This window comes from Ustilago hordei (genome assembly GCF_900519145.1).
Source record: "Ustilago hordei strain Uho2 genome assembly, contig: UHO2_contig_01, whole genome shotgun sequence".
NCBI lineage: Eukaryota > Fungi > Basidiomycota > Ustilaginomycetes > Ustilaginales > Ustilaginaceae > Ustilago > Ustilago hordei.
This window is the reverse complement of record NW_024545270.1, coordinates 182,650-194,972: the sequence shown is the minus strand read 5'-3', so window position 1 is coordinate 194,972 and position 12,323 is coordinate 182,650. Positions and strand designations below refer to the sequence as shown.

General features: G+C 48.6%; 1 protein-coding gene and 1 non-coding gene across 2 annotated transcripts; one reads left to right on the top strand and one right to left on the bottom strand.

Annotated features, from left to right (window-relative positions):
- Positions 1–220: 220 nt before the first annotated feature.
- UHO2_00042 (uncharacterized protein) lies at positions 221–2,770 on the top strand (the record flags this gene model as incomplete). Its single annotated transcript, XM_041556662.1, has 1 exon — positions 221–2,770. The coding sequence occupies one exon, from the start codon at positions 221–223 to the stop codon at positions 2,768–2,770; it is 2,550 nt and encodes an 849-aa protein (XP_041412596.1).
- Positions 2,771–11,142: 8,372 nt separating this feature from the next.
- tRNA-Ser(CGA) lies at positions 11,143–11,254 on the bottom strand. The gene has a single exon. It is a non-coding gene; the product is annotated as a tRNA-Ser (tRNA).
- Between the last annotated feature and the right edge of the window lie 1,069 nt (positions 11,255–12,323).

Genomic DNA, 12,323 nt, shown 5'->3' with positions numbered 1-12,323 from the left:
TTGCTCTTTTTCGAGCTTGGCTCGACTAGGACCAACACTGGCACAACAGTGTCAACAGCGGGGCGACACAGCAGCGCATCTACAGATGACCTGCTGATAGATACTCCGGTTACCATCTCGTATACATCGAAGCCAGCACCTGGGTCTGACGACAGCCGCTCGGCCTTGTACTTCGTGCGACGGGTGAGCTGATACGCTCGCCTGACTTGCTATCCATCTGATGTCAAGTCCTCGCTCTCCAACCGGTACGAGGCCGACATCGCCGTTACAGACACGCCACCGTTCCAGCTCATCCCTTTCAGCAAGACAGCCGCTCGGAAAAAGCCAGGATTCTCGCTACTCTCGCATATCCACCAACACCGAGGAGTCGTTCGACGGTACCGAAGATGGATCGGAAGCCACAGCTCCAGCGCAGACCATCCGTGATGTATCCCAAGCTTTTCGCTCAGGGCGTCCAAGCCCATACCACATGGCTGTGGTGACACTTTTGGGCAGCCTGGCAAGTGGCATGCCTCTCGCGTCCATGTTTAAGGTTTATACCTACATCATGTGCGAAGTATACGACCCGTCCATTCGTGACGAGCCCGCCGGTCACAAGGGCTCACGGTTGGTAGGCGCCTTGCACAACCTGTTCGCAGCTGGATCAAGCACAACAACAACGATAATGAAGCTACCTCCGGCACCCGAGCTTCCCAACCCCCGACGATGCTCGTTACCGTGGGTACAGAAGTCGACGTCTTCGTACTCAGCGGCGATGGTAACAGTGGGCGCTTTGCTTGGTCTCATGACCCTGTCTCGTGCATCTACACTCTCTCGCCGCTTTGGTCGCAAGCCACTGCTGCTCATGGCGCATATGCTCATCGCTCTCGCCATCCTCGTGTTCCGTTTCGCGGTCGTCCTTCCACCAGTCGCCGGAGCTGTTGTGCTGTACTGTGCAGTTGTCCTATCAGAAGCCTCGGCAGGTGCACCTCTTCGTATTGCAATCCAGGACTACGTCGTTGACACCACTTCAGAAGCACAGCGAGCAGGGGCGCTCAGCTTCATCGAAGGATTCGGTCAGATCGGTGCTTTCCCCTCGAGCGCATTGGGTGGTCTGTTGGCCAGCCTCACCAACGAGTTCTTTGCGCCCTTCTACGCCGACTGCGGACTGATGATCTTGGCTGTTGCATACATTTTGCTGATCGTCCCAGAGAGCAAGTCAGGAGCGGAGCACACGTTCGTTGACCAGTGGCTGCACTCGGATGAGACTGAGTCAGGGTTGTTGGAAGGAGACGCGGATACAAACGGTCAAGAAGCTAATGGCGATACGGGGGATGAGCAGAACGAGTCGAACGTGACTTGGTCAACGTGCCACACCGACCGCGATACATCCAAGTTCAAATGGCGCTCTCGATTGCACAAGCTCAACTTCCTACGTCCGCTCGTCATCTTTTGGCCGAAGCGAAGACATTACGCACCGACGACCGAGAACGATGCGATCGAAGCGCCTCTATCGCCGACGCAGGCCCGTCACACCGGGCACACGCCAGAACAAGGTCAACAAGCCGAGCTGTCGACAGCCATCCAAGGTAAGATGCAAACACGATGGGATTTCCGTCTGCTTAATTTGGCAGCTGTGGTGGTGTTCGAAGAGACGTATCAGGCATTCATGGTGCCACTGCTGCTCCTGTACAACAGCGAGCGCTTCGGATTCGACGTGCTGCAGAACGGCTACCTCATCAGTGTGCTGCAGAGTACGCGTGCACTTTTCTTGACTGCCATCTTTCCTCCCGGTGTTGCATTGGCTCGAAGGTATGTTGCCAAGATTGGACTGGCAAGGCGACGCAAGCAGGTCCGCAAGCTGAAGGAAGCTGCTCAACAGCGCCGAAAGGCTGCGGCGGGAAACGGTACCAATCAAGACGACTCTACAAATGGGCAAGAGTGTTCGCGTATTCTTCGTGGGGGCTCACTGGGCGCACAGTATGGCAGCGTGTCAGCACGAGACTATGGCCGAGAAAACAATGCCGAGAGTGATGGAGCAGACAGTCGGATAGAAGCGAGACCCGCGAGACGGCGTCCTTCGTACAAAGCAGCGGCATCTTTGGGCCACTCGCATCTCAGATCCAATAAGCGGAGCTCGATGGCATCGGGTTTCACCATTGGCAGCAGCAACTGGGAGACGCATTCGGTATTTGCAAGCACGCCTGCTGATCTGATCAAGAAGATTCAACGAGGCAAGCTCGACATTTCGATCATGGTCGGATCGTACATGTTGGCGCTTGCTTCTTTCCTGATGATGACGAGCTCCTCGAAGGCACCCACCACCTCGCCACGTGCAAACGATGATGGCGGAAAGCAAGAGGCGCTGTGGTGGTCTAGCCCATGGATCCCTTTGGTAATTTCAGTGGTGCTTCTGCAAATTTCTTCAGGCTCGACGTCGGTGAGGACAGCGCTTGTGGTTAACGCTGTCTCAGAGGACGACCAGACAAAGGCACTAGCAGCTCATCAGATCCTCGTCACAGTGGTGACTGCGATCGTTCCGCTGCTTACCTCGTTCGTATTTGGGGTGGCGCTGGAGAGGGGTCATCCTGAGCTGGTTTGGTTGTTCAAAGCTTCGTTTGCCGCGCTCGCAGTTATGGGAGCTATTGGGCTGTTCTGGAGTCATCGAGGCTTTTATGAGAAGGCACATGGCGATGAGGAGGAGGATGAAGAACAACAGCAAGAAGAAGATGAGAACGATAATGGCGAGGAAGGAAACGAGGGTGGTGACGCTGCCAACAGCGAAAGGTGAGCGCATCAAACAAAAACAGCATCATCTCTAAGGTCGGCACATCCAAAAAGACGACCGATTGCTCAGCACTAAAAGGACATACCCTTTGCAGTATCACAAGACAGTTACAGTCTGATGAGAGTGTGTCGTGTGTCAGGGGAGACCTGTGTGAGGTGCGGCAAATGACCGAAGCAATCCGGCTCGAAGATGCGACGTTGGAGCCATGTCCAGTGACGAGATCTCCGGAAGCTTTCTCTGTGTGTGTCTGTGTTGGTTACCGTGCGATGCGGAGAAGTGGAGAAGAAGAAGTGCTCTCCTACTGGCGATGACAGCTCTGATGCCTCGTGCTGCCCATTTCACCCATTTCACGAGCCAAGCGTCAGGTCGAAGTCAAGGTCACACCTCCTCGCCGGTCGTCGGAAGAGGTCGGCGAGGAGGCGAAAATGCCAGAAGACACACTAAAATTCAAGTGTCTCGTCAAGGCACAGGAAAGTGAAAACACACGACTGCACACGAACGCTTAGTCATACGTTTGCATTTTCGCAAACCTCGTTCCAACGTCGCCACCCATCAACTCCCACCAACAATCAACACCACCCACCAAGGTCCCCTATCCCACTTAGTAACAGCATGCAGCCACACATGCCATGTCATCTATTCACACACATGCAGAGACCAATGTAAAGGCATATATAGTTCATGACATCACTTTGTACTTAGCTCCTAAAGATATACGATTTGATTGCTCGCTATCTTGACACAACCGTGATTCCTCAACAAGGAAAGGTGAAATCAAGTAAATGACGCAAAGTTGAAGATGCGTAGCCCGACATGTTAGATTGGAGCGTTTGGGACCGGGAGGCCGAAGTAAAGCAGGGTGTCAACGTAGATGAGATAAAGGCAAAGCTCATGGGAGCACATGCAGCTTATTCTCAAGGCTTGACACCGAGATATGAGGTATGCAGGGGGTACATTGACATGGCAACAGTTATGAGTGAAGATCCCACTGGATGCATGGTCTGTCGCTGTGGCTCAAAGAGCGAGTGTTGGTAGCCATAAAGGTATATAAACTCATGTTTTGTAGCCTCCATTTCCTTGAAATACCAAGACCTTTTGTAGAGATATACCTGTCCGAAGGGTGCCTGTTTGTGGCCCCATTCAAGTGGTGTATCCAATTTCAACTGGCTCCCAATGTGGGGCTTGAACCTACAACATTCACATTTGATCATGGTAGAAGAGAATGACCCCCAAGCCAGCGCAGGCGAGTGTCAGCGGTTGTGTGCCTGAAACCCGAAATCTGTTGGAAAAGCTGGTTCTGACCGATTTCGGTGAAATCTGTCTAGTAAGCTCCTTCTGACCAATTTCATTGAGAAATGCTGGAAAACTGTCATCCAGCAGATTTCGACTAACCACCGCAAACACTCCATTCAGAGGTAGCATAGTGTCATGGGCCTGGATGCTCAAGAAGCAGGAGGGTCATGGGTTCATATGGAAGGAGCACAGGTATCAAAGATCTAGTCAACCCCAGTAGAGAGCATGGTCATAGTGCAGTCTCCATGGAGACCATGGACTCCTACAGACTCACATGCAAAGGAGGACCGAGCCATATGCGAGGAGGGCCAGGCACAGCCACGAAGAGGACCAAGCTCAAGGAGCAGGCACAGCCACGAAGAGGACCAAGCTCAGATGGTTACCACTCAGGGGCTCGAGAGACAAGAGTCAAAGGAACTGTCACTGGTCAAAGGAAGAGGAGCAGTGTTGAAGGAGTTGACACCAGGTCATGAGGAGGAGGAGCAGTGTTGAAGGAGTCGACACCAGGTCATGAGGAGGAGGAGCAGTGTTGAAGGAGTCGACACCACTCAAGAGACACAGGGTTGCCAAGCAGGAGAGGCCCCTGAGCAGTACTCGATGAAGAAGGTACTCTCTGGAGAGAGAGCAGGAGCAGCATCGCTGGCAATGCCGTGAAGAGGTATATAACCATGCTTTCTCATCATCATAGGTCAAGTGGATCCTCATCCACTCTACTCACCATATAACTAGTTATCACTTCAGCATAAGTATACATTAGTTTCAGTCAGCATAGCAGCAATCTATCAAGGTTGCTCCTCATCGTAGTGTGTGTGTTGTATCACCACTACCTGACGTCCAAAGGCACCCATAGCAGGTTAGTGGTCCGGATCAAGATAGAACCGAAGGCAGTAGTCCACTGCGGTCTGGGGATCACTTCAAGCATCAAGTCAACACACTGGACACTCGTGTTGACGCCACCAACCTTATCACCAACACCATCAACCTCATTATCATCAACATCACCAATCTCATCACCAACACCATCAACCTCATCATCATCAACACCCACACCAGACCTTGGTGTCATCATAACATAGATATTGATCGTGCCGAGCTACCCCTGAACAGAGTGTCCACAGAGGTCAGCCGAAACCTATGATAGTATATACCACAAACGCCACCTGCTGTCACTGTGCAACTTGATAGTCACCAATACTGAGACAATAGCTGTCGCACAGTTTGATAGTCACCGAGTATCTCGACAGACCGACCTGGGTTTCTGGCGCGAGACCCCTGACACATAGCATGCTTTATGATCTTGATATCCTTGGATTGACTTGATGACTATATGGATGTATAGTATGATGACACCTGTCATAGCAGTGTTCATGATGCTTTGGCAGTTGTAGGAAGCTATTGGTTGAAGTATCCGGACCACAGTGGAGGTACCAGAACTCGCATTTTGTGTGCACAACACACCCAATGCCTGTCCAGGGTCTTCTGTGCAGACCCTGTGACAAAGGGTAAGGGAGGATTGTGCTGCTGCCCGTTGGAAGTGAAAACACAGCAGGCCCACCATCTTCTTGCTCTATGTTGGATGAGGGGGTTGGAGAGGGGGAAAGAGAATCATACTGGCTTCCAGCATCAAATACTTTGTTGGTGATGAAGGACATGGTGCACCAGTGTGATGAAGCAGTGAATTTGAGGAGGAGGGAAGCAAGCAGATGCACACCTGCACTTCATTTTGGAGAGTAACCAAAATAGGGTGATCATTTTACCTGGTGTGGAGGTGCATTTTCAGAAACACATGTTTGTTTGTTTTTCAATTTTGGGTGAGCTTACATAAGATTTTTATGTGAAATACAGTTTTGTCCAAAATTGCCTGGCATCTAATTAATTTGATATGGTGTTCTCAGGTCCTTTTCATGATGATGACCAGTACTCTTTGTTCTCTTTGACAACAGCCACTTTGTGTGGTATGGTTGCAAAGCTTGGATAGCCTGCTATTAGAATATGTGAGAAAAAAAGGGTGGTCCCACCAAAGAATATGCTGGAATTTAGGTTGGCACTCTTTGAAGCCCCTCCTCCTCCTCAATTAATTCTGTACCTTGTGTAACTTATCACTTTGCACAGAATTGAGCTAATAGACCATGCTCAAAACTTCATATAATTGTAGTATGATATAAACAAAGATGTTTCAGGGTGTTTTGACAAGCTTAGGACATCATATGGCAATACTGCTGTCAACATGGCAAGGAAAGCAAAAAATCAATATGGGGAGGACTAAATACACCACCACTCACCTATTACAGGTCAAAGAGCTGCTCCAAGCAGGTTTCTCAACAAGGGAGATAGCAACTAAACTGTCTATCAACAAATCCAGCATTGCTGAACTGGCAAAACAGGTACCAGAGAGTGAATATGTGAAAAGGACCCCTGGAAGGCCCTGTCACCAGAATAGGAATTCTGTTCTCTGAGTCCAGAGCATTTGGGAGTGAAAAATGCTTATACTTCAGTGTTGTGTGAATCAGGTACACCAGCTAAGGATCTAGCTGGTGTAGTGGTTTTGCTGCTCACTATGTTTGGTTTGGTTACCCGATTTCCTGATCCTGTAACAGGCCCCTCCTCCTCTCCTTGCACCAACAGGCATTACTCACCAGAGGAATTAGCAAGAATTCTTATACTTCAGCTACTGAAGCTTCAGCCTACTGGCTACAACACTATCAACTTCATTTGTCCAGACAAACCATTACACACATGCTGAAGCAAGCTGGACTTAAGTTTAGGCCAAAAAGAAGAAAACCCTTGCTCACAGATAAACATAGGAAGGCAAGGAGGGTGTTTGCCAAGGAGTATAGACATTGGACTGTTGAACAATGGAAGAATGTCATCTGGAGTGATGAATGCAAGGTTCAATGCTTTGGAAAGGGCTTGGAAAAGCAATACTGGTCCAGGGATGTCAACTATGATATATATATACCTACACTGCAGGATGGTGGCCACAGCATCATGATTTGGGGGTGTATGACCTGGGCAGACCTAGGTCTAATGGTCTATATAGATGACAAACTGAATTCAGAGCATTACATTGAATTGATCTTTCAGCAAGGCAATGCCCACCCTCACACTGCCAAAGTTGCCAAGGAGTACCTGGAGGAGGTCAAACTCAATGTATTGCCCTGGCCTGCAATGTCTCCAGACCTGAATCCTATAGAACATGTGTGGCAGCAGCTGAAAAAGCAGCTATATCAGCAAAGATATACTATCAACAATAAAGCTCAACTCATTGCAGCTTATCAACAGGTTTTGGGCAACTTTTCCCAAGGAATCAGTCCAGGCACTCATAAAGTCAATACCCAGGATGTTACAGGCTGTAAGGGTTACACAAGGGGGTCATACAAAATACTAAAGTATAGTATATAGTAATTTAGGAGGAGCTTTACACTCAAAAAAAGTCATGGCACTTCCACTGTGCACAAATTTGGTCCAATTACAACAAAACTTATATGTACTTGTAGCTCTCAATCTCAGCTTTCCAACAATATGTCACAAGCTACACTTCATTGAGGATACCTGCTCTTGAGAAGTGAAGTTGATGTGTGGTGATGAGCATTTAATTATCCTAAAAGATGCTGGGCAATTTTGGATGCAACTGTATGATTGCACAAAAGGGGGTATCAATTTTTGAGTGTTTTTAGAAACACATGTTTCTCAATTTTGACAACTTTTACCCATTTTTGAACACCCCTTTTAGGAGCATCCAAAAAACATGTGTTTCTAAAAACGCATCCACAGCAAAGGTGGCAATTAATTCAATATATCATGTATGCTATTAATACTGAAGCTTGTTGGTATCATGTTAGCATGTGTTTCACACTGTTACAGATGGTCATAGTCAATCAAGTCTTTTGTGGAAGGATTTCACTAAGTATGACAATTAACAGGTGCTAGGGATGTGAAGGTGTTGACAATTGGCAATGTTGCCTGGACAACTGGCCTTGTTCCAACATTGCATTGTAGTCCTTGGCCATCCTCTCATAGTGCCTGGAGCATGCAGTTGTGTCCTCCTGCTGTCAGCCAGTGGAAGTGAACAGCACCTGAAACATTTGCTTTTGAAGATCATGCATCAATGAACTGTGATGCCATGTCAAGGCAGGTGTCATGGGACTGGATGCGCAGGAAGCAGGAAGATCCGAAGTCATATGAAGAGGAGCACAGGAGCCCACCGAAATCTGTAGTATTGCGATTGTACAATAGATCTCGCAGGGGATGGCGATTGTCAGGGGTCTCGCACCTGAAACCTGATATCTGTAGTAGAACCGTGTCAGGGGTCTCGCGCCTGAAACCCAGGTCGGTCTGTCAAGATACTTGGTGACTATCAAACTGGGCGACAGCTTTTGTCTCAGTATCAGTCTCAATGAGCTATGTTGCTTGGCAACTATCAAGTTGCACAATGACAGTGGGTGGCATTCATTGTATATGCTATCATAGGTTTTGGCTGACCTCTGTGGACACTCCGTTCAGGGGTAGCTTGGCATGATCAATATCAGTATGAAGGTTATGTTGACACCAAGGTCTGGTGTGAGTGTTGATGATGATGAAATTGATGGTGTTGGTGATAAGGTTGGTGGCATCAACATGAGTGTCCAGTGTGTTGACTGATGCTTGAAGTGATCCCCAGACCACAGTGGACTACTGCCTTCAGTTCTATCTTAATCTGGACCACTGGTTTGCTATGAACCACCTTCAGATGTCAGGTAGTGGTGATACAACACACACACTACAATGAGGAGCAATCTCGATAGATTACTACTATGCTGACTGAAACTAATGTATACTTATGCTGAAGTGATAACTAGTTATGGTGTGTGTAGAGTGGATGAGGATCCACTCGACCTTTGATGATGAGAAAGTATGGTTATATACCTCTTCACAGCATTGCCAGCATTGCTGCTCCTGCTCTCTCTCCAGAGAGTACCTTCTTCATCGAGTACTGTACAGGGGGCCCCTCTAGCACCACTCCTGTCCTCCTTGAGCTATCAACTCCTTCGACACTGCTCCTCCTCCTTGCTATCCTGCTTGCTTGGCACCCTTGTGCCTCTTGAGCAGTGTCGACTCCTTCGACACTGCTCCTCCTCCTCCTCAGGACCTGCTTGCTGGTTTCCTATACACTGCTCCTTCTCCTTTGACTGGTGACAGTTCCTTTGACTCTTGTCTCTCGAGCCCCTGAGTGGTAACCATCTGCATGCTCCTTGAGCTTGGTCCTCTTTGTGGCTGTGCCTGGCCCTCCTCACATATGGGCCCAGTCCTCCTTTGCATGTGAGTCTGTGGAAGTCCATGGTCTCCATGGAGACTGCACTACAACCATGCTCTCCACTGGTATCAACTAGATCTCTGATACCTGTGCTCCCTCCATATGAACCAGTGACCCTCCTGCTTCTTGAGCATTCAGGCCCATGACAAACCACTTCTATTACAGATCCTGTCAAGATATGTGGTAAGATACCATGGATTATGATTTTTGTCAAGATCTGCTGTAGAAGGCCTCTATGACTTTTCTCACTCAAATATGTGATAGATTGATTGCTATTGCAGGTTTCAACTGACTGCTGTGGACACTCTGTCCAGAGGTAGCTCAGCACGATTGATAATGATGGATGGATTGCTATGACTCCAATGGTCTGGTGTGATGGATGTGGTTGGTGCTGACACAAGTGTCCAGTGTGTCAACTGAGTGCTTGAAGTGATCCCCAGACTGCAGTGGATGACTGCCTTTGGTTCTAATGATTGAGAGAGCTGGACTTCAGAATGAACCACCTTTGGAATGTCAATCAATGTCAATGAGCTGTGATACAACACACATGCTACAATAGGAGCAATGTCTTATGATTGCTACTGTTGACAGACTACTAAGTATACTTAAGTGAAAGTTATAACTAGTATGATATGGTGTAGAGTGGATGGAGATCCACCTACTTGCTATGATGAGGAGCATGGTTATATATCCACTCCCACAATGTCACCTGTGATGCTACTCCCACTTGAGGAGGCCTCTTTGACACTGCTCCTCCTCCTCCCCATCCTCCCTCTCCTTTCCATCCACCTTGTGATGCTGTCCCTTGACATTGCTTCTCTCACCTTATGTGGATGGCTGGTCCTTGTGCTGCTTCATCCACAACAGGGGCCATTCCCACTTCATCTGGGTGGCAACTTGCTCCCTTTTCCTCATCTTGCCCACCCCCTTGCTCCAACTCCATTGTTGGGTTGGCCCCCTGCTTCATCAGGGTGGCAACCCCAGTGCCTTCCAATGTCTTGTCCTGCTGTGAGGCTTATGACAATTGGCTTGATCTCTCCCACCCTGGTGAGATCTATCCTATGATCAAGATACTACCAATTCTGGTGGGATTCATAGTAAACTCCCACTTGTGCTGATTTGGGTGAGATCTGTCATAGAACCACTTCTACTACAGATCTCAATTAACTCTGCCATAACCCTTATTTTGCCCAATCCTGTGATTCCTGTGCTCCTCTTCATATGACATCCGTTCTTCCTGCTTCTGCGCATCCAGCCCTATGACACCGTCGTGATCAGGCTCTCCAGAGCTGTTGCTGAGGAAGGTATTGAGGAGTTGTGTTAATGGATCATAACAAACAAGGTGCTGGTTTTGCCTGGCATTGCTATGCTGACCTCCCCAGCGTCGGCAAAGTAGCGAAGTTCGCGAAAGTCGCGATTTCATTGAGTCGAAGTCGAGCCGTTTGCGGATGGATGGATGGATACGGAGGGTGCGAAAGCGACGTTTGCTGGCCTTGGAGCTTGCAAAGGTGCCGATGCTGTTGGATCTTGATACGTTGGGGTGCACTGTGGTCTGCTGAGTATCCTTGTTGAGTCTGGTGAGGAGTTGTGATGTCGGAAGGTCGAGATGATTAGGAGCGACACAGTTACTGTCAGTTACACCATCTCGAAAAATTTGAGTTTTAGCATAACTCGGCCATTTTCTCATAGATCTTGCTCCAAAAAGTTGGAGGGGGTGCCCCTCGATCTTCCACGTTTGTAGATTCGAAAATCAGAGGTTGAACGGCTAAAAAAAAAAAAAAAAAAAAATCGACACCAGCAGGATTTGAACCTGCGCTCCCAGGGGGAATAGCATTTTAAGAGTGTTGGATCCAATTCCGAAGAATTCGAGTGCTACGCGATAACCACTCCGCCATAGTGCCTCTGATGCTTAGGTAGAGCAGCAAATGCTGTTAGAAAGCTAACAATCGAGGCAAAACTGAGAGAAAGCAGGTAAGATGGATGGCACGTGCAGACAGCTGTCTTTTTTTTTTTTTTTTTTTTTGTTTTTTTTTTTTTTTTTTTTTTTTTTTTTTTTTTTTTTTTTTCTCTCTCTCTTTTTTCGAGATGCAGAGAGAGAGAGAGAGAGAGAGACAACTGAGCCTAAGAAGCGAGAAGAGGCTCTACGCGCCGCCGCAACCAGCAAAAAAGAGAGAGGGAGAGAGAAAGAGAGAGATGGCCCCCCTCTCTTTTTGGAGACTCTTCTCAAAGCGGTCTTCGAAATCCTCTCGCATCGAGAGGCAGTAAGTTGAGTGAGAGCAGTGGCCAGGCATCCATCCATTTCCAAAAGGAGAGACGCTCAGACTCGGTCGTCGCCGTTCACACCCAACTAAGCTCTTGCAGACCGCATCTGCTTTCTTGCGATTCAGTTGACACCTTCCCCCATCGGAATCCATCCTCAGCCTCGTCGTCCCCAACCTCAACCTCATCCTCTCCACCTCTTCCATCTTTCTTTTCCGTCTCAATACCGGTCATCACCGAGTTAGATTGCAACTACTCGAGCATAAGGACCCAGCCTGTACTCCAGTCTCCATTCAGCATCATCCTTAACGACATAAGATTAAACTCTTCTTCCTTCATTTGCGCATCCCTAATTGCATCCCGTCCCTTTTCACTCGTCGACAGGCCGAAGGATCTCCCGCAGAGCTAGTGTTCCAGCCTCGCATAGCTTCAGCTCTCAGTCTCGTACCCATCGGCTGAGCCACGAAAGCATAAGCTCACGCCAGGACCAACAGAAAGCTTGCTTGCTTCCTGGAGACGCGACTGTACCTCGTTGCTCGACACCTCGCGCACCCCGCCGGTGCGACCCACTTCTTATTTGCACATCTTCATATCCTGGCATCGTCATTGCTTCCAAAACAAAACAAGCCACAGCACGTCGCTCCGAAGACCCATCCAGAGAACACAAGGGTGAGAGCCTCGTTTGAGACTGCCCTGCAACATTAATCGCCA